This window comes from Coffea eugenioides, chromosome 2 (assembly GCF_003713205.1).
Source record: "Coffea eugenioides isolate CCC68of chromosome 2, Ceug_1.0, whole genome shotgun sequence".
Lineage (NCBI taxonomy): Eukaryota > Viridiplantae > Streptophyta > Magnoliopsida > Gentianales > Rubiaceae > Coffea > Coffea eugenioides.
The window spans coordinates 1420596-1445954 of NC_040036.1; the positions used below are offsets into that span (position 1 = coordinate 1420596).

Here is a 25359-nt window from a genome sequence, read left to right on the forward strand (position 1 = left end):
ATGACGATTGAAAAAAAAAAAAAAAACAAGGATTGCGATTTAACCACAACTTTGGCTCAATGCCCAGCAAAAATAGACTAAGTCCCTTTTTGGACAGTAGGTCGGGTGTACCTGCAGTGAAAAAAATTTAAAAATGGTGTTAAAACACCCATTTGGTCTAAGTCAAATATGAACACCTGTTAGCTCGTTACGCAGTCTCTTTAGACTTCCCTTCCCCCCTCTCTATAGAATAGGATAGATTAGATTATACAAATATTATTGCTGCCAAAAAAAAAAAGAATAAGGATTATTTATATATATATATATATATATATATATATAAGGATTATGATACTAACAACTTGTGCACCTATTGTAGTATTCAAATTTGGTATCCTTTATTCTTAGGCATATCACTCGTTATTGGTGAGAGTTATGGTTTAAGAATGCCAAAATATTTTAATTTAATGTCTTGTTAATATGATACTCATATCTAAATTATTTGAATTCTTTAGTTTGCAACAGATAATAGAAATCCTAGTGGATTTTTTTTTTAATTCCGTGGAACTTACATTTCAATCATTTGGTAGGAATCTATACAAGAGTTGTTCATTTGCAAAATTTTCAAAATTAAATTAAATTATTCAGAATTGAGGATCCGAATCAGATTCTAAATCAAATATGAGTTCTCAGACCCAAAAAAAAGAAATAAAGAAAAAGGAAAGGTAATGAAAAGCATGTACAGGCATGTAACTAGAAACACACTCGTTCTACGCCCCCAACTTATAACCTCAACATTTTGACCCAAATTTCTTGGGACGGTGGGATGGTTAATCCTGAAATTAGAACTCAAGTTACATGGTAGAAAGAAATCTCACAGCAACGGACTCGACAATGACCTTAGGCACATACTAAAAAAAATGGATCCACGTGAGCAGTATGTTTAGATTTTCAAGGACAAAAATATCTTACAAACTTAGGCACATACTAAAAAAAAGATTAAGGGCCTTTTTAATTTTCAAACTTTATTATTTTTCTCCAGATTATGATAATAATGTTTAACAATGCTTAGAAATTTTAGTTGATGTTTGGAGAGAATTAGTAAAATTTGGAAACTCAAAAGTTTGTTAATCTTTTTTTTAATACGTGCTAAATGTTGTGAGACATTTTTACCCTTGAAATTCTCTGTGTATTGCTCGTGTAGATATATTTCTGACTATCTTAACACCGAATTTCAATGAAATAAAAAAAAAAGTACCCTTTTACGAGTTTGGTGACCTTTTTGACCAAACAAAAAGTTTCATCACTAAACGGTGTAATTTAAACAGGTGAGTGACCTTTTTCTGTCATTTGCTCTAGAATTTCAAATATCCAAACTTCGGGTCCGTTTGTTTCGGGTGAAAATGTTTTCCAGGAAGATATTTTCCTAATTTCCCGTGTTTGGTTGCACAAAAGTTACTGAAAATATTTTCCTATGTAAAATATTTTCACTCATCTTATGGAAAACAACTTCCCTTCCAAACTTACTGAAGTTGTTTTTCCGAAATGCATGCATCCCGCCTGTAGTATGTTCCAAACTTACTGAAAACATCTTGTAGTATGTTCTTTTTTTTTTTTTAGTGTAAACAGGAGGATTCGAACCCAAGATCCCTTCCTTACACTCCCTCCCCCGTACCACCCAACCCAACCCAACCCAACCCAACCCTCCCCCTAGTATATTCAAAATAAAAAAAAATCTCATCTTACTCATCCTATGCTAGTAATTAATTATGTATAATAGGGACATTCTTTTCTAGGAAAACTTTCAGCTGTGAGAGTGCAAGATATATGTCACAATAAGCATTGCATGTGATTGATATTTGACACTAAATGGCCAGCAATTTGTTTATTGCTTAAGGAGATATTTTTTATTCATATATACATTTCTCCAAGATTTTTTAAAGTTAAACAATGAGATAAATTTTCTTATTTTGCATGGGAAGAAGTATGTAGTTATAATGTGTAGAAAGTAAAGATAGAGATAAAAGTGAAAATATTTCAAAAGTTAAACAAACACCAGAAAAATGAAGTAAGAAAATATTTTCAATAAGCTAACCAAACACCTGAAAATGATAAAAGGGAAATGATTTTCATGGAAAATTAGTTCCACGGAAAATATTTTCCCAAGGAAAACATTTTACTTCCAACCAAACAGACCCTTCGACTTGGAAGTCTCCACGGTCTGAATTTCAAAACTTCCGGAAAATCTCTACATTCTACAATTTTAATTCCAAATCTCTGACCTATAATGTTTCTACAAATAATGCACAAGTCGTTTTAAAAAAATTAGTGGTTCGGTCTATTTGAACATATTATACTTTCTTGCTTTTTGGAATTATGTTTATTTTACTTTACATGGATTATTAAACTAGTTTAATACTAGTACAACTAGTCCCATTTAATCCAACTAACTTATCAAGGATAAGTTGGCTGTCGAAGAAGAATATGAGGAACGAGTGCTTGATCCCAAGCTTTATTTGAATCGAGTTAGAGTGGTAAAAATTGATATGTTCGTAAATACTTGATAAGCTAACAAGCTTCCCGAGTAGTATAATATGGAAATCAAACCCGATATATTCGAATTACTCGACCACAACTTATGTTCAAATTTAATCGAACTCAAACAAACCTTTGATTGTGCTATCCACCGACTCCAAAGGGTTTTAGTATCCCTCTATGATCTCTAGATTGTCAGTTTAAACTCACACCCCACGGGTTATCTAGATGGTGTGTCAATGCAATGCCTTAGTCTAAAGGGTTTTTTCCTACATCCCTCTATATAACTAAGTTGAATTTCCCTTATTTTTAAATTTTGTTTGATAATCCAAATCAGGATTTTAACTTTATTGATTCAAAACTTAACATATTCAAACGTGTTTGATAGTAAAAAAATTGAGCATCTAAATTAATTAAATGATATTGAATTTCTTCGATAAAACTTGTTCTTAACAATAAGTGATAAGTGAATCACTTATCACTTAATGTGATATACACTCACATTATCGGATTTGATATTTATCAATTCAATAATTTAATGGATTCACACTTTACATTTCAAATTTCAAGTTTCAGTTTTTAAACTCCAGTTTTATCAATCACACCCCTAAAGTAGAGTAGTCTATTATATAACCTAATTTAGTTCTTCCTTCCTAAAATGTACTCTCTCCGTCCCAAATTGTTTGTTGCATTTTAGGATTTTAATTTTTTTTAAAATATTAGCTTCATAGTGATGTTAATAGATTTGTCTCCAAAATTACCATTAAAATTTCAAATTTCAAATTTGAATTTAGTATGAAATATAGATAAAGGTTGAGATAACATTGAAAAAAGAGATCAAAAGTAATTTTGATTTTGGTAAAATGACAAACATTTTAGAACATTTCAAAATGAAAAATATGATACTTTCAATAGAACGAAGGAAGTAACAAAATGAGGGCATGGTAAAAAAGAAATGATGCCAAGTGTCCATTTTTGTTAATCATATAGTTTTCATTTATTAGATCATATGATAAAACAAATGGTAGGAGTGCAAATAATAAAAAATAAGGTGCAAATAATATTTTCAAAAAACAAAAAAACTAATTAAAGATAGTTAACAAAAGATTATAACAACATATTTAAATATTAGTAACGTCTTTGGTTCGACTTTTCATTTTCTCCCTTCTCCCTCTTAAGGTTTGGAGCCTCTATTGAATTAAAGAAAAAAGAAAAAGGAAAATGATCAAGAAAAGCCTGAAAAGGTTCCAAATTCAAGAGTTAAAAAAGTAACCATGGTCATATTTCAATCACGGTTAAAGAATCATGGTTAGGGTTAAATCAAAAGTGGGTCAAGGTATAAAAACCAAGCCCATGCCTATTGCCTACCTGTTATTCCAGCAAATATTGGAGAATTTTCTTTTTTTGGGGGTTTGTGGGGGTATTTGAGAGTTCTTCCTGGCCTTTGAGGGGTTTTGACCGAAAGTTTCAGTTCTTGGGGGTCTTTTTCCATTTCAATTTGGTGGGAAATCCCTCCAAGTTCAACAACCTGCAAAAAAACCTACAATTTGCCGATTCACGTGCTCATATCCCCTGGGTAATTATTCAAAAATTTCGTCTTTTTTTCATTTCCCCAATTGTTACGCGAATTATAACCTTCCTGCTGATTTCTAGGGTTTTCTATTTCTTTCACTGGTGATTATCTTTCTCAATATGAACAGTACAATTCGACGGTTAGACATCGCTAATTCTTCAGATCCACTTCCAATTGCGTAATTTGAATATGATTCGTCTTCTATTATGATGGGTGATCCAATTAATTTTTGTTGTTTGTGGTTAGTAATTGGTGCTTATACAAATCAACTCGGTGATTATTGTCATTTTTGCTACTTGTATTTCTCTGGAATTGCTACTTCGAGTTTGAAGGATACTTAACTAGTACTGTATTTGGTACTTAGATATGCTTCTCTCGTTTTTCCCCGATTGCTAGTACTTTTTTGGCTCCCCTCCCCTAAGTGCTTTTGGTATAGGGAAGAGAGTTGCAGGGATGCTTAGAGTCCTGTTCTTGTGATTTTATGAGCTGAGTTGTTTTAGTGAAACAAAAGTCCTTGCATCTGGATAGTTATCTCCTGCATTCTGCAATGTTTGGTTAAAGATTGTGGCTTTCATATAGCTTGAGCGCTTTGATGACCGCATTTTGTTATCACAATTAATTTCTGTTTTCGTAATCTTTTGCATTGGTAATGATGTTAGGTAACCATGTTAGACATAATGCAAGTGAATTAGAGTTCTTCCTTCACTCTGATTAGTTCGATGATTCTCCGGACAACCCCTCAGGAGATTCTTTCTGGGTTTCTGTTTCCTTTTTCTTTTTTTTCCTGTGGGGAAGGGGTGGTGTGGGGTTAGAGTTCTATAGGAAATGCATCAAATATGATGGAATCCAAGATCGCAATTGTAATTCTAGATAGTAATGTCGTTGTTCTTGAACTTTTTACTTAAGTCGGATATTTTCTGATTAATCTTCAGATTATTCCATTTGGTCTTTGTTTAATTCTTGTATTTTGTAGCTGGATATGCATTCCCTCTTTTTCTAGTACTCTCTTTTTGGTACTTCATCGGTCCAAAGGTTATTTTCTCTATTGTCCTTCATTTGTCTTATTATGTACTGCAGGTGTTGATTGTCAAAACCTCCTCTTTCAGCGTGGGATCGGATATCAATTATTTCAAACAAATGATCCTTTTTTCTTGAGAAGCTTGTTGGTTTTGTGTTTTTTGACTGCCACTCATGGCACACCGAGTATAGAAGCAGCCTGCATATTTGGAAACATATTGTTGAATCATGGAGTGCAATAAAGACGAGGCCCTTCGAGCGAAAACCATTGCTGAGGGGAAGCTAGAGAACAAGGACTTCACTGGTGCTAAGAAATTTGCTTTGAAAGCTCAAAGTCTATACCCTGGACTTGATGGTCTTTCCCAAATGTTGACAACCATTGATGTTTATATCTCTGCTGAAAACAAGATTAGCGGAGAAGTTGATTGGTATGGTGTACTTGGAGTAAATCCCTCTGCTGATGATGAAACAGTAAGGAAGCAGTATAGGAAATTGGCTCTCCTGCTTCACCCTGATAAAAATAGATCTGTTGGTGCCGATGGTGCCTTTAAACTTCTTTGTGAGGCCTGGAGCTTGTTATCTGACAAGTCTAAGAGGTTAGCATACAACATGAGGAGGTCTCCAAAAGGATTTCAGCAAAAAGTTCCAACTCAGACTAGTGGTCCATCTGAACCTCCACGATCAAATGGTTACCACAATCACTCAGGCAGGACAACTTCAGCTCCCAAGACACAGAACACTAGGAGAACTGATACTTTTTGGACTATTTGTCATCGGTGCAAGATGCATTATGAATATCTTAAACAATATCTCAACCACACTCTTCTTTGTCCAAACTGTCATGAGGCTTTTTATGCATCAGAGACTGCTCCACCCTTCAATTATTCCAAGTCGTCGAACTTGGCTTCAAGGCATCGGCATCAAAATTCAAGTAATCATGCACCTACTAGTAATTTATTTGATCCAAAAAGAAATGCTACTGCTTCTGCTAAGGATTCAGGACCTGGACCAGCAGGGTTTCATTCATCGACTTATACAGGTAACTTCCCCCAGGATAGATTTTCTAGGACTGGTAGTGTTGGCAGCACAGATCCTTCAATTGCAGCAAAGGCAGCCAATGTCATTCAGCAGGCACAGGAGAGAATGAAGAGAGAGCGTGATGCATCACAGGCTGCTGCTGCAGGGTGGGACGGAAATTCCAGCTACAATTCTGCTTTTGATGGAGAGAGGGTTTACAAAAAGACACGACTAGATGATGATGGTTATTGTTATGGAGCAAACACGGCATATCACCGAACCACAGTAAATGGTGGTTCCAGTTTTGCTGGTACATCAGCACCAAGAAAAGCTGGATTTGAACATGATAAGCTTCATGGTTTTTCTTTTGCTTACAGTAAGCCCAACTGCATGAGAGAACTGACTCCAGTTGAAAACAGGAACATGCTAATGGCAAAGGCACGCAAGGAGATATTAAAGAAACTAACTGAATGGAGATCACAGAATGCAAGCAAAGCTGTCCAGACAGAGAAAATGAAGGCGACAGATACAAAGAAAGAAAAAGAAAGAAACTCCAGGAATGATCATGGTCGTGATCTAAATGGGTCTGGTGAGTCTTCTGCTACCCGACTGGCTGACCATGCAGAGAAGAGTGCTGGTACCCCCACTGCTGGTGACGTTGATGAAGAACATGTTGTGGCAGAAGCAATGAATGTCCCAGATCCTGATTTTCATGATTTTGATCAGGACAGGGCAGAGAGTTCCTTTGGAGAAAATGAGGTTTGGGCTGCATATGATGACGATGATGGCATGCCTCGTTTCTATGCTATGGTTAATAAGGTGATATCAAGGAATCCATTTAAGCTGAGAATTAGCTGGCTTAACTCTAAAACCAGTAACGAATTTGGTAAAATGGACTGGATTGGTTCTGGTTTCTATAAAACATGTGGGGAGTTCAGACTTGGTAGATATGAAATCAACAAGTCCATCAATTCATTTTCCCACAAGGTTAAGTGGTCAAAAGTACGTGGCGTTGTTCACATATTTCCCAAAAAGGGAGAAGTTTGGGCACTGTATAAAAATTGGTCCCCTGATTGGAACGAGGATACACCTGAGGAGTTGATACACAAGTATGACATGATGGTAGTGCTTGTTGACTACGATGAGGAACGAGGTGTGTCTGTTGCCCCTCTAGTCAAGGTTGCTGGTTTCAAGACGGTATTTCTTCCAAATTTGGAGCCAGAAAAGGTAATGAAAATACCTAAAGAGGAGATGTTTCGGTTCTCTCATCAGGTCCCAAATTACCAGCTTACAGGTAAAGAAGCTCAAAACGCCCCTGAGGGTTGCCTGGAGCTGGACCCTGCGGCTACCCCATTGGATCTTCTTCAGGTTATAACTGATGACTCTGAGGTTCAGAAACAGGTCATGCAGAATGTTCCAGGCACTAGGGCAGATGAAATTGCTGACAGGGCTTCTGAAGCTGAAAAAGAAGAGAAGGTAGAGATTGGGGAAGCTGTGAAGAAAGAAGAGTAAGAAGAAAGGAGCCGACCAGAGCAACAAAGATTGTCCCAGATTTTGTTTAAGGGCTATGCAGCATGTGGGGATTGCTGCAATTATGTCCAGTCTGGTTATAAATGATAATTAGACCATAGCAATGGGATTGACGTTTTGTGTAGGTCGCTGAAGCAGCATACTACTAAATATTGATGCTCACGATGCGAGGAGAACGAAATACAAATTTATTCTACCTGCGTTAGAATTTCTGAGAGCCGGGACTCACGGGGATTATCCTTCCCATCGTCAAGTTGAGTCTAACACCATTTTTTTGACAGAAAAGTGAATTCACTCAACCAGTGATATTGAGTTCCCATCAGGTCATAGGGTAATTACTCACTGTAGCATATGCCTTTTGCAGATGTGTCTATACTTTTTGTTTTGTTTTTTTTCCTTTTGTAATTCGTTACTGGATCTATCCTTAGAAAATTCAGAAGATTTTACTTCCCGACTACTACAAGAACTGGGACCAAGATTCGTGAGCTTCCTTCCTTTTCATTCTGACATGATGTGGATCTTGTTTGTATATTGCCGCTCTGTAGATCACATTTTATTATTGTCTTTTACTCCCGTGCTAAAGTAGACAGTTTTTCCTACTTTGGTGCAGGTTCTTCTGCTGTTTAAACCCTTTTCTCCTACTAGGGTGCAGGTTCCGTCTGCTTCGTTCGTTCACCACCTGTGCACTTTTCTACCTTGCTCAGCAAAGACGCATACGTTGTAAGAATTCATCCATTCCCAGCACATATTTCATACTTGAGAATGCTCTTTTGCTCTTTCTGCATTGAAATTCCACGTGCCATATAAGTCACATACTTACCTTGTTAAACAGAACCTTAGTCCTTTAGGAATCCGCCTTCTTTTCTTTTGCCCAAGAATTAATTAAAACCAGAAAGGTGCCTTTTGGGTTGAACCCGTTCTCAAGCGAGCCTGTGAAGGTGGATTTAGAACGAACTTAAAATCTTCTCAACACACATAGCCACGTGATGTTATGGCTGAAATATTAGTTCGGGTTTCATAACATGGCTTCAGGCTTTGCATTTGCAAATTGATCAAGCATTCAAGAAACGTGCACTTGGATTTAGTTAAATCAGGATCCTACAAGAAACGTTGCACTTGGATTTAAAAGATTGACTATTAAATGAACACTAAAACCAGGATCTTACAATCAGAGTTTGAGAAAATTAAGTAAGGATTTTCTTCTTCAATAACAATGACGGGCTCCACAGGCATTTTTTAGCTCATCTAATTTATTATATGAATACACACAATGACAAGCATTTAGCCACCTTCTTAACTTAACTATGGGTTTGTATACCAAATACAATGCTAAAGTAATACACTCTTAAGAACACTTTCAAAAGGACATAATTGTTACAAATCTTAAATACAACTAACAAAATAAATAGATAAATAAATAAAATCTATCACCTCTATTTTTTTTTCACCCATCACCACCGACGACCCCTTTCCCTTCCCTCTTCTCCACCATCACCACCCTTGTTGCTTCTCCCAATCCTCTCTCCTCTTTCATTCTTTCTCTCTTTTTTCCTCTCTTCTCTCTATTCTCTCACTCCCTCCTCCCCTTCCTTCCCCTGCCACCCTATTTATTTCCTTCCCTTCCCCTTCATAAACCCCTATCCTCTCTCTCTGGTTGCGATCAGCAGATAGCGACCTTTGGCAAGGAAAGGGAGGGAAGGAAGAGAAAGAAAGAAAAAGAGAGAAGAGGGAGGAAGGAGAAAAATAGAGAGGTAAAACAAAGGAAGAGAGAGAGAGAGAGAGGGGGGGGAAGGGGCTACAAGGTTTCAATGGTGGAGGAGGGAGGAGAAGGGTGGTGGTAGGTTTGGAATTTTTTTTTTTTCAAGTTTTTAAAGTATTATAACAATATTTGAAATTTTAAAAACACTCCCATAAATAACTATAGTAACAATTTTTCATATACATTGTTACAATAAAATTTACGAAACATAGGTTCAAAAACACATAATCCGTACAGAGTCTATACTTTCCAAAGAACTAACATGGGAGACTCTCTTCTTATATTAAGAAGTGCCTATTGGACACCTTTTAGGTAAACTCATTATTCTTTTAGACCGCGTTTACTCTCCTTTGGTAGGAAAGAATGCTCAAAATGGAAAGGCTTTTCCATCCAAAATACATTTCTTCCTAGAATGGCGGAAAAAGAATTTATTGTTCCAGAGTTTGGTGAAAAAGTCAAAATTGAATGTTTTCTCGATTTTCAATATTTGGTGTAATCAACGTTTAGATATCAAAATGGAATGGGAAATTTGCCAAATTGGTCCATAACATTTACCAAAAACACTTTTTTAGTCCTTTACATATAAAATCAGCCAAAATGGTCCTTCACATTTAAATTGTGAGCCAATGTGGTCCTATTGCTCGTTTTTGCTCATTTCTCCGGCTAAAAATAGCACGCCTCTCTCACGTGGTCATATTTTTAGGGGCAAAACCGAAAACACATTTCATTACCTGTTAAAAGTAAAAGGTGTGGACAACTACCAAAATACACATTTCACCTTTGGCCCTCAAAGTTTCAAGAAACCTGAATTGCATCCCCGAATGGTGGCGAAAATTATTTTGTAATTCTCCTGTATAAGTGATGTGCTTGATGAATCCATAGATCTGGTTCTTGTTTACTTATATCCGAAAGTCCTAAACTTTCCATTCTAAGTGAGAGTCTAACAAGTCCAGGACATTTGTGCAACATCGATCCCACGAATCCAATTTGGGCCTTAGCTGGAACCCTAAGCCTCAGCTCCTCCGCCGCCCGCCAAAGCCGCTTACTCGTGTCCCTCCATCCTTTGCAAACCCTGGCCGCCGACAACAGTGTTGGAGGCGGGAGCCTCCTCAACACCTCCCACAGACAACTCATCAGCAGCTTCCCGGACCCGGCAAGATCCGATTCGGGGCTCCAGCTCGAGAAGCTCCTCCTCGTCCTCCTGGTGCTCTTCCTCATCCTCTCCCTCGTCTTGCGAGTCCCTCGCATCAATATCATCGTCGAAGGAGAGAGCTTGCCGGAGGTTGGAGAAATGCTGGCGATGAGGAGGGGGAGGGGGAGGACGGACAGTGGAGAGAGGAGAAGGGATAGCGAGGGAGAAGGCGGCTGAGTCAGTTGAGGGCGTGGCGGTGGGATGCAATTTAGGGTTTCTTGAAACTTTGAGGGCCAAAGGTGAAATGTGTATTTTGGTGGTTGTCCACACCTTTTACTTTTAACAGGTAATGAAATGTGTTTCCGGTTTTGCCCCTAAAAATATGACCACGTGAGAGAGGCGTGCTATTTTTAGCCGGAGAAATGAGCAAAAACGAGCAATAGGACCACATTGGCTCACAATTTAAATGTGAATGACCATTTTGGCTGATTTTATATGTAAAGGACTAAAAAAGTGTTTTTGGTAAATGTTAGGGACCAATTTGGCAAATTTCCCAAATGGAATATACTAAATACAAATTTGACTTAATTTCCCTGAATTAGTTTATAGGACATAATATATCTTATTGCTTTTCATTTTATTTGATCTATATAGTATTTGTATACTTATGTGAAATTTTGATACTTTTACTTCAAAAATAAATGAAAATTAATATCAAAATTCTTCAATTGTAATACTTGAGTCATTCTAATATATAGATTTTTAAGTTAAAATTTTATAGTTACTAGCAACATAATTAATAATGTAAAATATGAATTACATGAAGTCAAATGATTATAATTTATATTTAATTTATTATTTCTTGCACAATTGTTTAAATGTCAAAAAATAAAGCATCTTAAAACATTTGTTTTCTAGTACAAAAAAATTTTAAATATAAGGAAAATTAATTATTATGAAAACTTATATTCAAATATTAATTTACCTTACAAATAGTCTAGGATATCATGATGTAGTATAAGAATTTATAAGGATAAATATGACGTTCTACTATTTCGCCATTTTAGGATAAAGATGGAAAGGCTTTCCCTAAGTTTTTTAGGAATGGGAATCCAGAAAAGACCTTTTCTTTCTAGCAATTTCTGTGTACCAAATAAGGGGTTAAATTAAAGAATTTGACGAAACATTTTAAATTCTTTCAAATCTTTCTAGTTATTTAGATTACTTACGAGGTATTTAAATTTATAAATCACCAATTATTCTAATATTTAAAATATATTTAGATAATTACTGAATTACAAATCCAGATCACTTTTAAGCAATTAAAACAATTAGATCCGTTTAAGTGAATTTCAAATCATTTGAGACTTTTTTTTTTTAAAATCCAAAAGAGGCTTCTTCTTTTTTTTTCGGGGTCCCACAGAGAGCCATCAGCCCGTTATGCACAAACTAAGTGGGGGGAGGGGGATGCCACTCCTATTACATCACGTGTCAAAAGTTTTCTAAAACAATTAGAGGGTTCCGACTTTGGGACCCAGTTCAAGCTTTAAGCTCAGCTTTGCTTGACCATCTATACTTTTGTTGCCCTCTCGCTTTGAAATCTGCACTCCCATTCCTTCCCCAAACATTGCCTGATTTCTCTGAGAACGTTGAAGTGGGGATTTGTATATAGGTGTCATATATACTACAACTGATACAATGACCGATCTTTATACTCCCTCCGTCCCACTTTAACCTACTCCATTTAACGAGAGTTGATTCTTTTTTTACCATCAATTCAAGTTCCCATAAAGTTGTACTCTAATTAATGTGAGGGTATTTTAGGAAAATAGCTACTTAAATTGATTGTTCCAATAAAGTTAACTACTTTTTATTAAACTGTGTGAAAAAAGAACCAGAACTATCAAAGTAGGACGGAGGGAGTAGTAGTTAATAGGCTTATAAAATGCCGAACCAGGTACTATGGTAAAAAAGGAACTCTTAGTTGATCTTGGTCTTATAGCAGTTTGTTTTATTTTGATTGCATTTTTTTGTGGATTTTTTGTAAAAAATTACAGTAACGATTTGATATATATAAATTAAAAAATGTGATTGAAAAATGTGTTAATTGAAAACGTAGCTTTGAAAAATTGCAATCCAAACGCATTCTTAAGGAAATACGATACACAATTATCGATGTCAATCCCAGTCACTATCATAATGGTATATACCGTGCCTCTTTAAGATCTTCATCGATTGATGTATCATCGATCTAAATCACTTTTTTTTTTTTTTTAATGTAAATCAACAACATAGGGGAAACCTAATTGGATTGTACAAGGGATTAGAGGAAAGATAAACTGATCTAAATCAAAATGTGCTCTAGCACACTTTTTTGAATTTTATTAATTGTACGGTGTAAGGTTTAAATCTTGACCTACAGTTTAAAAAGGATTTTAAATCCCTTTTGATGGTCAACTTTTCTTTGTCACATTGATTTCGATGTTAATAAAGGATGATGAGAATCTTGACCAAATAAATTCGAAAAATTGACAGTTAAGACAATAAATCTTCCCAAGTTCCAACCCCTGAACCCTTTCCACTATCTGTAAATACCCTTTCCCCGCTCTTGTGCTTGTTTCCTTCTCTTCTCCCTTCTTCTTTTCCTCTTTCACCGGTTTTTAGCAATGCTGGAATATGATATTCCACTTTCTTTTTCCCAATATCGTTCAACATTGTTTTTCTAATAAAGTCATCCTGCACAAAAATAAAAATTAAACTATCAATAGGTTTGGCTCTTAAATCTTCTTTTAGTTTCCGATACCGTCGTCTTGTTAAGCTCAACTGGATTTTATTCTTTTATGTCTTTAAGAGTTGTTTGGGTTTGGTGTGCCCGGCGCAATTTAACCATCTAAATTTAAATTTATTCATCTCCAATCATGAACGGTTATGTGCAACCACAGGCAGAGAATCTCAAACTTTATTATTATTATTATTTTGGCGAGGTTAGGAACTAATACTAACGGTAGCAGGAACGAACCAATAAAAAAAGGGCCGCATGGAATCTACTAGTTTAAGTATTGACAAAGAGAGACGCGTGGTAGAGGTGTCGAGTGGCTGAGTTTGGACGGTCCCTATATATATAAAAAAAAAGTTTGGACGGTCATAATTGGGTGCAATCACGTAAGGAATATAATTAGATCAATTTATTTATATTTATTTAATGAATGGATTAAAATGATTCAACTCATTTATAGGCATTTAATAAATGAGTATGAATGCACTCAATTATTCATTTATGACTCACTTGAAATTTTATTTATTTTTGGATAAGAAATAATGATATTTTATTATTATTAGATTAGTAGGGAATTCAAATTATCTGTTTAATATTCATTAAAAATTAAGTTTAAATGTATAATCACTTTTTTTTTTTGAAGAAAATGTACAATCGCATTTAAATAAATATAAATGGATGACTCAAGTCAATCCACCAAATATTTATTAAATGAATTTAATTAAATAAACCCATTCAAAATTTATTACATACTCAAATTCGCTAATTAGTGAACGGATTTAGGTGGATCATCGTAAATGAGCAGTGTTGGACATCACGGCTCTTTCAGTCCGACTAGCACCAGCCCCACATATGCACTACTCTTTCTTTTGGTTCGAATAGGGGTGCAAACGAGTCGAGTCGAATCGAACTTTAATTTAATCGAGTAAAACCTTAAGTTAATTTTACGAAACTCGAACTCGAGTTCGAGTTCAACGAGCTCAAAATGTCAAGTTCGAGCTCGAGTTTAAAAAATAAAAAAAATAATTAGTTTTTTTAAATAAATAAAAATAATAATTTTTAAATAAATAATAAATATTAGGGATATATATTTTATTATTAAAATAAATAAATAAATATATATATATATATAATCGAGCTCGCGAACTAATGAGTTTGATATTTTTGAATTTGAGTTCGACTCAAGTCAAACTCGATTGAAATTCGATATTCACCAAGCTCGACTCGAACACGTATTCGATTGCGAGAGGTTCCAGTACTGGCTTCTTTTCTGTAAAAGGTTGATCCGTATTGTACATGCACCGCACACGTGGGTTTGCATAGGCCCCGTGTTGTTGACTGGGCCTGAAAACCCTCTCCTCTAAGTTCTTCCAGGCCCACAAGCGTATCTGAGACCGGGAGGCAGCTGTGCCAACCACCGGTTGAGATGGTACCTGTGTAGTGGTCCTAGGAGGATTAGAGCCTGTAGGATCCGCTCTTTCTCGCAGTCGGCGGTGGCTGGCGCGCTTCGGGTATTGGGATTTGAAAGATTTAGTCCCCGCCGCCGACTCTGAAGTGTCCGAATCGACATTTAACCTGTAATACCGTAACAAGCACATATACACACAGTGTCTTCAAGACTGGGTCCTGTTTAAGGACGTCCAATTGATTAGTAACTTATACATGCAAAGAACTTCTCCAAACATTAGTAACTTTTTCGTCTTTCCACTCCCCTACTAGCTTACGGTAGCTTAAACAGATGTCTCACCCGGCCTTTACGGGCTCCACCCCTTCCATCATAGAGAATGCTCAAGTGAACCTGTTCTAAAACACAGATTTGTCATCTTTCCACTTCCCAGTAGTCCATGATTGAATTGAATGTCTTTATTGTCCTAGGCTCCTAGCTCATCATGATAGTCCGTTTAAATAGTGGTCATTCTTGCCCGTGTTTAGCCTTTAGGTGTCGCTTTCCTCATAAAATGCTCATGCAGACCTTCTAAATGATGCTTGCGTGCCCGTGATGCACACAAAATTGGTTTGGTAGCCCATTTTGTCCATCATTCCAATCACCATTTTCCGTTGTTCGCAAATTTGCCCACTACTCCCTAGTAGTGTAATAATTGTTTGAATTGATTGGTTGTTTTTAATTTGTCTATCATTTCAATCACCATTTTCAACTTTTTAAAATATGTCCCTGTCCTAATTTACCAGGATCACGACCATTTTCTTTCTTTGCAAATGTTCTTGTTGATTTCCTCTCCATGATTCTGCTTTCCTTTCTTCAAATTTTTGTTTGGCAGTTTGGTCCATTCAAAGTAAGTACGCTTTCCTTGTAACTTCCTACGAGTTTCCACATGAAACAGGAATCTTTTCTTGTCACTCGTGTTTTCGTTCATCTCCTGTTTACGGAAAAGTTTAATTTTTTTCCCTGAGATTTGGTAACCATCTCAGGAAAAAGGAAGTGGAAAGCATATTATCTTTTGATTTGGTCATGCTAAGTTTTCATACATGATTCCACGTATAAGACGGTTTTTGAAACAATGGGCGCAAAAAAAAAAAAGAAAAAAAGAAAGAGTTTGCGATGCCTAAGACCATAAATTGGTAGGCCAGAAACCACTTCAATCTACTTTCGCTGGCGGATCTAGTCTAGTCCATCACTTTGGCTAAGTTTGGGAGTTTATGATAGAAAAGAGAAGAATGGAAAACTTAAGGTTACGAGAGAAGAGAAGAGAAAGGATTGTTATGTTGTTTGAGAGTTTTAATAATTAGTGAAATGATTTTGGATATGAAAGTTATTAAATATTTGTTCAAGGTATTTTTAAGGATAAAAGAGATATTTTAAAATTTTTTTACAAGTTTCCTCTAACTTTCTCTTCATTTCTTTCCAATTTAAGAGGAAAAATTTTGCTCACTATTCATTCTCTCATTTCCTTTCTTTTCTCTTTTACTTAAAACTTACAAATAAAGAAAAATCGAACTTTCTCTTCTTTCCCTTTCTTTTCCGTTCCAATCCTCAACTCTCAAAGGCACCCTTTATGTTCGATTAACCACTTTGTCGTTCTCATTTAGCTTTCCATGTACGTAGAAGACCAAACCATGTCTTTTCTTGCACTTGCAGACAAGTCAATCAAACCGCCCGCGGGTAACGGGTGCCCCATCAGGATACTAGTTACACAAACCGGATGCTTAACGGTTCAAAATATAATACGACTTCGAATCTCGTTGAAGTTCTCCATCTCATCTTGTGGCATAATTATTGCCTCATTTGAATATAATCATATGAAATCCACCTATCCGCGTACGATGTGTTTGGCATATTGAGTTCTGGGCAGACCAACAAGAGGCCTCTCCTCGTCTGAGGTTGTGTCGTCCCGTTCTGTTGTGACCTTCTTTCTGCGAGACAGGGAGTTAAAAAGTCGTTTTCTTAATCTAATTCTGACCTGTACAAAGCACACCCCAATATGTCGTGCATGGAATAACTAATAGAATGATGAAACGGTGACACGTAATCTTTGTCATGTTGCACTTTTTTGTCGGAGGTTTAAACCCACTTCCCATCCAAAGACCCCCAAGACCATTTTTTTTCTCTCCGTTCACACTTACTTTACAGACACACTTGCTACTTGGAAATTTGCCACGTCAAGCCAATGCGCTATAGTATAATTTTTAAGTCTTCGCTTCCTCATTACTTTTAGGGATAATTTCCGATAACTCTCCTCAAGTTTTTTACAGTCTCACTCTCCTCTCATGTAGTTTCAAAAAATCACAAACCTTCCCTGTCAGAATTTTAGGTCCCATTTCTTACATCATCATGGCCAAAAAGACTTAAATACCCTCACAAGTTAGCTAACATTTCGTGATTATTAGGACAAATTTGGTGAAATTAGTTATAAACACAATTAATGTAATTAACGATAAATTAGAATTCTTTAACCAATATAGAAACAGATAAGTAACTAACATCTAACATAATGTACATGTTTGTAAACTGATTGTACCTTATAAATCACCCCGTGTAAGGTGTTTATAGGTAAATTAGTATTAGTAAATCACTAATGCAAGATAATCAGGGCATTTGTGGTATATAGTTGTTTCTCTCTCCAACTCCCCATTTTTTATTGTTTGTATTTTTGAATTGGGTCTACTTTGAGACTGCATATTTAGTTTTAGGGGAAGTTTGTGGTATTTTTAAAACCACAAGAAAGGGGAGTGAGACTGTCAGAAACTTCAGGGGAGGTATCTGAAATTATCCCTTACTTTTATCGAAAACTATATGGTAACTACAAGCCACTGGCTATTTGGTCCAGTGGTCATCACTCTCTTTGGTGATGCTGGAGGTCAGGGGTTCAACCCCTGCCTCCCACAAACTTGCCACCTTACGTGGCTGGTCTTCTGCCCCCACGGGATAGCTCGAACGGTTCCCTCCCCCTCCTTAGGGTATGACGACCTTCCTGACTTGTCCAGGGTTCAAGTCCCGTTGTTAACGTGCTGGGTGTGGGATGGGGCCTCCTCTTCTGGGCCGCAGGGATTAGTCAGGCCTCGTAAAGATTGACCCGGACACCCCTGTATTGAAAAAAAATATATATATATAGTAACTACAATCTGTGGGCTATATAATAGTAGCTAGTTAGCTACAATCTCTGCGTCTTCGGTTAGATACCATACCCAGACCCCCTCCTCCCAACCCGGCCCGCGAAAACCAAAAGAATCTGTGGGCGTTATAGAAGCACGTGTCTACACTATACGTGAATCTGCTGCATGCTGATGGCTGCAGTAGTTTCCTTCGATGTGATAGAAAGGGTTAAAAGTAAAACTACGCTGTACTGGTTTGACCCTTGGGCTTCTTGTTGGCTTCAGATTGTGACTTGTTGGTAGTGGTGGTAATGACTCTGCCGACCACGGTGTAGTGCTAAATTATTTCTTTTTATTTTTTCCCTCTTGGCGTAGTGGCGAAGTATGAGAGTTATGCTAAGAATATTTATTTTTTACAACAATTTTCGTTAGATAGATTTCCCTACTGAAATTAAGATCAACGTGAAGTTTTTCCCTAATTGTTTTTCATCACAAAAGAATTGATGCTGTCTATCCGTCATTTTTCCTTCTTAAAGACGTCCACGATGACAGGGCTCTGGCCTTGTGAGAGCAAGCGATTGTTGGGTAAGTTGCGGGTCCGGAATTACCCTTTACTTTTGTCACTTGTATGTTTATCTTATATGCATATATATATATATATATATATATATATATATAGAGGATAAAATGCAGACGCGAGCGAGGCTTTATAATTTGTTCCATTTTGTTTTCGTCTAGCCGTCTCGGTGCTAACCGCCCATGGCGGAGTGGTCCAGTGAGATAAACGAGTTCTTAAGGACTCTTATGATTTTGAATTCGAATATTACTCTGGATTTGAACTTTCGTAACTCGTTTGGGGTTGTTGTGTAGGGCTATAACGTACTCCTCTGGTTTGATGTGCCGACTCGAGTCCTAAGGGCTCAAGTTGGGACATGTTTCGAATTATCAAAAAAAAAAAAAAGGGCTCGAGTCGCAAGTATGTTCGGAATTAAAAAAAAAAAAGGATCATCATGCATGTTGCATGCTAGTTTTATGACACTAAATGACAGGTGGTGGTAGAATGGTGTGCCGTAAGCATTGACGTATATGCTGATCTTATCATTTCGGCTCTGACAAAAAAGAAAAAGAAAGAGAAAAAAGACTTCTGGTTTCCATGATGAACTTTGGTTTATTCTACGAATGGTTTTACTAAAGATTCATGCACTTGTTAAACAGTGTTGTGTTCACTTGATCAGCTTTACAAGTAAAAAATTTTTGGGGTTTTGTCTTTTGATGAGAAAAATCTGATTGTACGATCCATACTAAGTCCCCCCTGGCAGCTTCTACTACAATATAATTTCCTTTACCGACTTTCCATGCTCAGCTTCGGATGCATTATTAACATGCTTCCGTTATTTGTTCTTAAGAATCTTCTTGTTAATTTTACCAATGCAGTCTTTTCTTTCTTTTTAAGTAAACGTAATTTTCATAATCAATTTGAATGCGGACACTTACCTTTTGTTCATCCCTATCATATATATATATATGTATGAACCCTTCTTCCATTTAACTTTGCCTATTAAGAATCTTGCACCACATCTCCATTTAATCCACCTATTGAGGGTTACACCTATGAGTACTCGTTAACAAATTTAAATTCCACCCGACCTACTGTATATACGCCAATACTAACAATTACTATTACTCTCTTTTATATTTTTATACTTTTTGTAATTAATTTTATATTTTTAAAAGTCTAACGTGCTAAAATATTACATCTTGACGATTGTCCAATAGATACGGGTCAAAAAGACCCATATAAATTTTATCTTAAAACCGCACTGTTGCACGGACTTATTATCGCCGTACCGGTAAAAGAAGCAACTTAGAAACATGTAATAATCTTGCGAAAGATGCTGAAAACGCGCAAGAAATTATGCCTGTCATTTTCATTCTGCGCGGTAGAGACATATGTTTAGATCTCCCAACGGTTTGGCATTCAGTTAAATGGAATCAGGGTCAAGACGGTAGTTAAGTGGAGCCAGCGGCATTTATCGCATCGTATGAGTCCTTTTTTTGGGTATTCGATGGGGTCTGGCGATTAAACCTGTAGCTCATGTCGGTGTAACCTCAGCCATTTGATTAAGACCTTACTTGACTAAAGCAAAGTTTTCTACTTTTTCCATATCAGGTCGAGTCATCAAATCTAATTTCCGCATCGTCCTGCTGTGGTTCCACCTCTCCCTTCTTCTTGGTCTCCTCGAGTTAAACTTTTGTCGTAAAATGACTTCTGAAACTATAATAATAATAATAGGGGTCCCGTACAATGGTCACACAGCTAATCACCTGGAACCACTTGTAACCTTGCTGCGTCTTTCTTCTACTACTCTATTTGGATTTTCGTTCGACTCACACGTCAAAGAAGTTCTTTTTATTGAAGCTTATTATACACTATTTTTCATATATATATATATAGTCTCATAGATGCAGGGACTCGTTATTAGTACTACTACTACTGTTTTTGAGGTGTGAGTACTCGGAAGCTTATCGTCCACTCAACTCGTTTGGCAAAAAGTTAACGACTACTTTTTGGGTTTTAACTCCTCACCAGGGTTGAGTATTTAGTAGGTTCATTTGGCAAGTGCTTGCTCCGGAGAATCCAGGTGCGTCTTCTAACGAATTTCTCATTATTGTTCGATTTTGAGTTACTCCACATATATGACATCATATGTTGAGGTGAGAATTGTGGTCGGTTTAATGATGAACCTCCCGAAATTGGTGCACCCACCCCCCAACATATTGCTTGCTTTATTCACAGTACGTAGAAGTGGGGTGGTGCATTGCATCTAAATCGCTCCAGTGAATTAGATATTGAAGTGGAGGACTACCGTGTCCAATTTAGCAGCTGGTTGGAAAAATCGTTCGTTCCTTATTTAGGAAGTATGATTAAAGTGGAACTCCTTTTTGAATTCTTTTTTAAATAGTGGGGTCGGTTTCAATTTATTCGTTGGGGCTTTTTCCTCTTCTTTTCCTTTCTTTCTTTTTTTTAAATCTAATTTTGAAGAAACCAATTTAGTGTAGGTAGGTGTTCGAACTTGGTTAGGATTGGTAGCCCCGAAGTATTATATAAGATATCCGAGGCGCACGAGCGTATTTAGCGCCTGCCTCAGCCTTCTTCTTATTCCGTCTCTTTCATCCTCCAGTTTTGTTGTCGGTTACGTTTGCCCGAACTTAAAAAGTCTCTCCATTAACTGGTATGCTCACCACAACTTTCTTTTCCTCTTATGCTCCAATCTTTACTTTTGCTATCTTAAGTTGAATTCTTACTAGTATATACATACATATATATATATATACAGGAGTACATTCGGAATTTTTCATGAAGAAGTTCTTCGTCTAATTTACTGGATATCCTGTGTGTTTTCCATTCGTTAGATATTATCCATTTAAGGCTGAAGCCCAATACAATCCATGTTAATAATTTTTCTTTTGGGTCTAGTCCATTGATGGTTTCTTTAAGTTGGGTTTCTCCGAACGTGGGAAAAAAAATCTCTTTTCTGCTAAAGGTTTGGTCGGTTTCTTTCCTGTTTCTTAGCCGTGATGGAATTGTTGTTGTTGTTGAGATGGCAGTTATATACTGTAGAATATTCTTTTCCCCCTAAGTAGAAATACAATACCTGGGTCATGTAGAAGACCCGTATGGACGTTTACCATTGTAAGGCCCAACGAATGAATAGTACAATGCCTGACAACTAGCCCGAACGAACGCTATGGTCAAAAAATGTTCCCTGGTTCAGATGAGTAAATGGCCTAGAAAGCCTTTAACCCAACTCTTGGTGGCACGCAGCGCAGGCAAATTTTAAGAACTCTTCTCTCTCCTTTGCAAATGCGCTCGTCAAAAATTTGATGAAGTTGTGCATGTTAAACTCTTGCTACAGGTAGTAGAAGATGAGGGATAATTTTGACAGGCTCTATATGGGATTCAGCAGATTGTTTGGCACGACGGCGAGGTATGGTGTAGGTTACTTCTCAAGAGCAAGAACCGATAAGATTGAACCCCACGAATACATTGAGGATGGTAACCCCGACGAACTCAATGCAGCTGATTCCAAGTACAGTTATTGGTTGGTGAGTAAATAAAGCATTGTGCTCATCTCCTCAGATAGCAAAGAAGAATCCAAGATGATGTTTTCCTTTGGAATTCAATTCCTTAACTTCCTTTATTTATTTATTTATTTTTTTCTTGGGATTTGGGTATATTATTTATTATATTTTAATTTGAACGTAGAAAGAGCACCCTTCTGCATTGAGAGCATTCCAAGGGATCATGAAAGCAGCAGTGGGAAAGCAAATTGTCATTTTTTTAGATTACGACGGGACTCTAACGCCGATTGTGGATGAGCCCGACCGTGCATTTATGTCTGATGCGGTAAACATTTGGAATTATTCAGACAGCATTTGATAAGAAGTTATAGCCATCAGTCCACCACTAACCGCCTATCGATATCGATATCATCAGCGCAACCGCCCATGACTCTTTTCGCTTATACAGTTTTGAAATGTTGTGATATGCAGATGCGTTCGGCTGTAGGGGGAGTTGCCAAGCACTTTCCGACCGCTATAATAAGTGGTAGGAGCCGCAACAAGGTAATAAACTGCATGTAATAATGCAGCAATATTTACGTTCATTAAAAAAAAAAAAATATTTTTTATTCATTTACCTACTTCTTATCCGAAAGGAAGCAAAACATAATTTGCTTCTTCTTTCCTACATTTAGATCCAAATATTTAATTACAGTATGTTATTTTGTTTCTTGTGTTTAATTTGTTTTTTCGCTTTTCAGGTATATCAATTTGTTAAGCTAGATGAGGTATACTACGCTGGGAGCCATGGGATGGACATCATGGGGCCTCCTACGAAATTGAAGTCCTATGAGGGCAAGTATCACACAAACGCCCTTGATAAGAAAGTATGTAAAACAGGGGTTGACCGTATAATGAAAATACTTGTATGTATATATATATATATATATATATGACAAACTAGCTAATACCGCTGGATAAAAATTTGCAGGGTGATGAACTATCCATCTTCCAACCTGCCAAGGAGTTTCTGCCTGCAATTCGGGAGGTGAGCTGACTCAAAAACACAATATAGGTTTTTTTTTCCCCGTTATTCGTTCTAAGCTTAAATCTTGACGTTGACAACTACAGTAGTAAATATGAAGGGCCGACCTTTGATGTTTTGTGGCGAATTTTGCTTTGAATTTCCTGTGATGGTGATACAACTGCTATATTTTGTTACTTGTTCGGATTCAATCAAGCAAATTTCTTGTGCTTCACCAGATATTAGATAAGATGAAGAAGGGAACCAGTGACATCGAAGGTGTCTTAATCGAGGATAATGGGTTCTGCATTTCTGTTCACTACCGACATGTTGCCCACGTTGTAAGTTTTACAGCATCGTTCTTGTCACTTGAATAATCAGCCCAAAAATGATGACAAATTCGGACTTTGTAATAAATACCCATTAATTATACGTACTTAATGCTCAAAAAAAAAAAATTTTTTTTTTTGGGGTTTTCCGCAGGATTATGGTCCATTAGAAAAGAAGGTTCTGTCGGTACTTGCAGGGTACCCACGCTTTCATCTGACGAGAGGCAAAAAGGTTTTAGAAATCAGGCCATCGATACAGTGGAACAAAGGCAATGCACTGGTTTACTTGCTTGATACCCTTGGCTTTGCAAGTTCCAGCAGTGTTCTCCCAATTTATATTGGAGATGACAAAACTGATGAAGACGCTTTCAAGGTAATCAGTAGTATTTTTTGAAGAACCGTGATTTTTACTGCTTAATATGTACTGGTAAATTGTCAAGATTAGACGGTTTGATGGCTGTTAAGGCACACGAAACACGAAAGTTTAATTCTTGATTGGATTGTCCAGGTACTTCGACGCAGGGGACTAGGATATCCTATTATCGTCTCTTCGGCCCCAAGAGACACTCTGGCTTTATGCTCCCTGCAAGATCCTTCAGAAGTGTTATCTTTCTTAATACGTCTGGCGAGGTGGGTGTCAGCTTCTGATTAATTTTCTCTTCAGAAGTGTTTTCGGGGATGTGGCTGGTGTACATAGATGAGAGATACATCTTCATATGGTGACAGCAGCATATCATGGGACTTGAAGTTTTAGGCAAGTCCCAATAGACACTAGGTTATTATTTCGTGTACAGCAATCGGAAGGTCTGCACTGCGGTTTTTGGTCTAGTGCAGATATCAGCAGCAGCCTGAAGTTTTTCAACCCAAGACTTTGATGGACGAACCCATGACAACAAGAATAAAGAAGAAACAACACCCCCTGTCCTTAGTATTATGTCTGAGCTGAATTTTAATTAAATTTATCAACCATCCTGAACTCCTGATGCTAAACTATCCATTTCCATGCTCTTTGTAATATATATGTATTTGAAGTTGGCTGTATTCAAGTATAGAACAACTCTTGGCAGCAAAGATTTGCGATGCCCATGGATGCAGGTGTCTTCCTTGTACAATTTTCTATTTGGGTCAAGAAGTCTGGGCTGGTTTTGGAAGTCCTGCTGATGACGAATCTGTGGAGATTTTGTCCAGTTTATCGCGTTGCGCTATAAGAGCATCTTTAACATTTTTGAAGTGGGTATTAATTCAGCAATGATCAGATTTTCACTGGCGGCCCATGTTCTTGTTCTGTTCACTAGATAAACGGAGCTTGAAGCTCTGGGTATAAATCTACCCCAAATAGGCATCAATCGTTTTATTATTAGCTTGGGCAAGAGAAGGAAACGTGGGCGAATAATAATCAACCCTCAACCCCCTCTAGAAAAACCTACGTATGGCGGGTGGTACGGTGAGGATGTGTACCCTCCAATGATTGGGTTGGATGAAGCCCAGCATCAATGTCACGTATTCTCACTTGTCTTCTCCATCTACAGGCTACAGGCTACACGCTTTTTTTTATAAAAAAAAAAAAAAGAAGAAGAAAAAGGGTGGTAGTTCCATCTTCTATGTAGAATAACGTATGTGTATGATTTCACGACTACTGTCTCTCACCTGTCGTCACTTGCCTTTGATTAATCACTTCACCCACCAAATATTTTTCTTTGTATGATTTGCAACGGCACGCGTGATAACCGATCGATTGTCATTGTCAATTGGTAGTTCTTTCAAAACCTGTCCGTTTCAGAAAACAAAGAGTGATGATACCCAAATTACAAAAGTTCAAAATTGTTTGGATCGCTGAGTTTTTCAAATACTATTATTAAAATTTTTAAAAAGTGCTCTAAAAAATATTCTAAAAAGTAGTCTAAATTTTTTTAATATTTAAAAAATATCTCAAAATATATTCTAAAAACTTTCCTACTCTTGAATACCCCAAAATATTTTCTAAAAATATTTCAAAATATATTATAAAAACTCTGTTACAGTAAAATTTTTCAAAAAATTCCAAAAACAGTTAATACAAACGCAATAGCGTATTC

The 25359-nt window shown here is 36.8% G+C and overlaps 2 protein-coding genes across 4 annotated transcripts; both read left to right on the forward strand.

Moving 5' to 3' along the window:
* The first annotated feature begins 3911 nt into the window (after positions 1-3911).
* Positions 3912-8441, forward strand: LOC113763633. 3 transcript variants are annotated; one of them, XR_003467376.1, is made up of 3 exons: positions 3912-4090; positions 5165-8132; positions 8262-8441. XR_003467376.1 is itself a non-coding variant. In XM_027307508.1 (2 exons), the coding sequence occupies exon 2, from the start codon at positions 5333-5335 to the stop codon at positions 7631-7633; it is 2301 nt and encodes a 766-aa protein (XP_027163309.1). In that variant the 5' UTR covers positions 3912-4090; positions 5165-5332; the 3' UTR covers positions 7634-8155. The 3 variants fall into 3 exon arrangements, 1 of the variants encoding a protein (XP_027163309.1); XR_003467377.1 differs by having other exon boundaries at positions 5165-7982; XM_027307508.1 differs by lacking the exon at positions 8262-8441 and having other exon boundaries at positions 5165-8155.
* A 12576-nt stretch (positions 8442-21017) lies between these two features.
* Positions 21018-24820, forward strand: LOC113762798 (probable trehalose-phosphate phosphatase 2). Its single transcript, XM_027306395.1, has 9 exons — positions 21018-21102; positions 21787-21976; positions 22137-22277; positions 22424-22495; positions 22693-22818; positions 22923-22979; positions 23195-23296; positions 23439-23657; positions 23793-24820. Exons 2-9 carry the CDS (start codon positions 21797-21799, stop codon positions 23934-23936), a joined length of 1041 nt encoding a protein of 346 aa, XP_027162196.1. The 5' UTR covers positions 21018-21102; positions 21787-21796; the 3' UTR covers positions 23937-24820.
* Positions 24821-25359: the final 539 nt, after the last annotated feature.

What these genes read in the sequence shown, in the direction of transcription:
- LOC113763633 (XM_027307508.1), top strand. Translation starts at nt 5,333, where the DNA reads ATGGAGTGCAATAAAGACGAGGCCCTTCGAGCGAAAACCATTGCTGAG.
- LOC113762798 (XM_027306395.1), top strand. Translation starts at nt 21,797, where the DNA reads ATGAGGGATAATTTTGACAGGCTCTATATGGGATTCAGCAGATTGTTT. An exon ending in CCAAGTACAGTTATTGGTTG is followed by an intron (nt 21,977 to 22,136) that starts GTGAGTAAATAA and finishes ATTTGAACGTAG; the next exon opens with AAAGAGCACCCTTCTGCATT. An exon ending in CTGATGAAGACGCTTTCAAG is followed by an intron (nt 23,658 to 23,792) that starts GTAATCAGTAGT and finishes TGGATTGTCCAG; the next exon opens with GTACTTCGACGCAGGGGACT.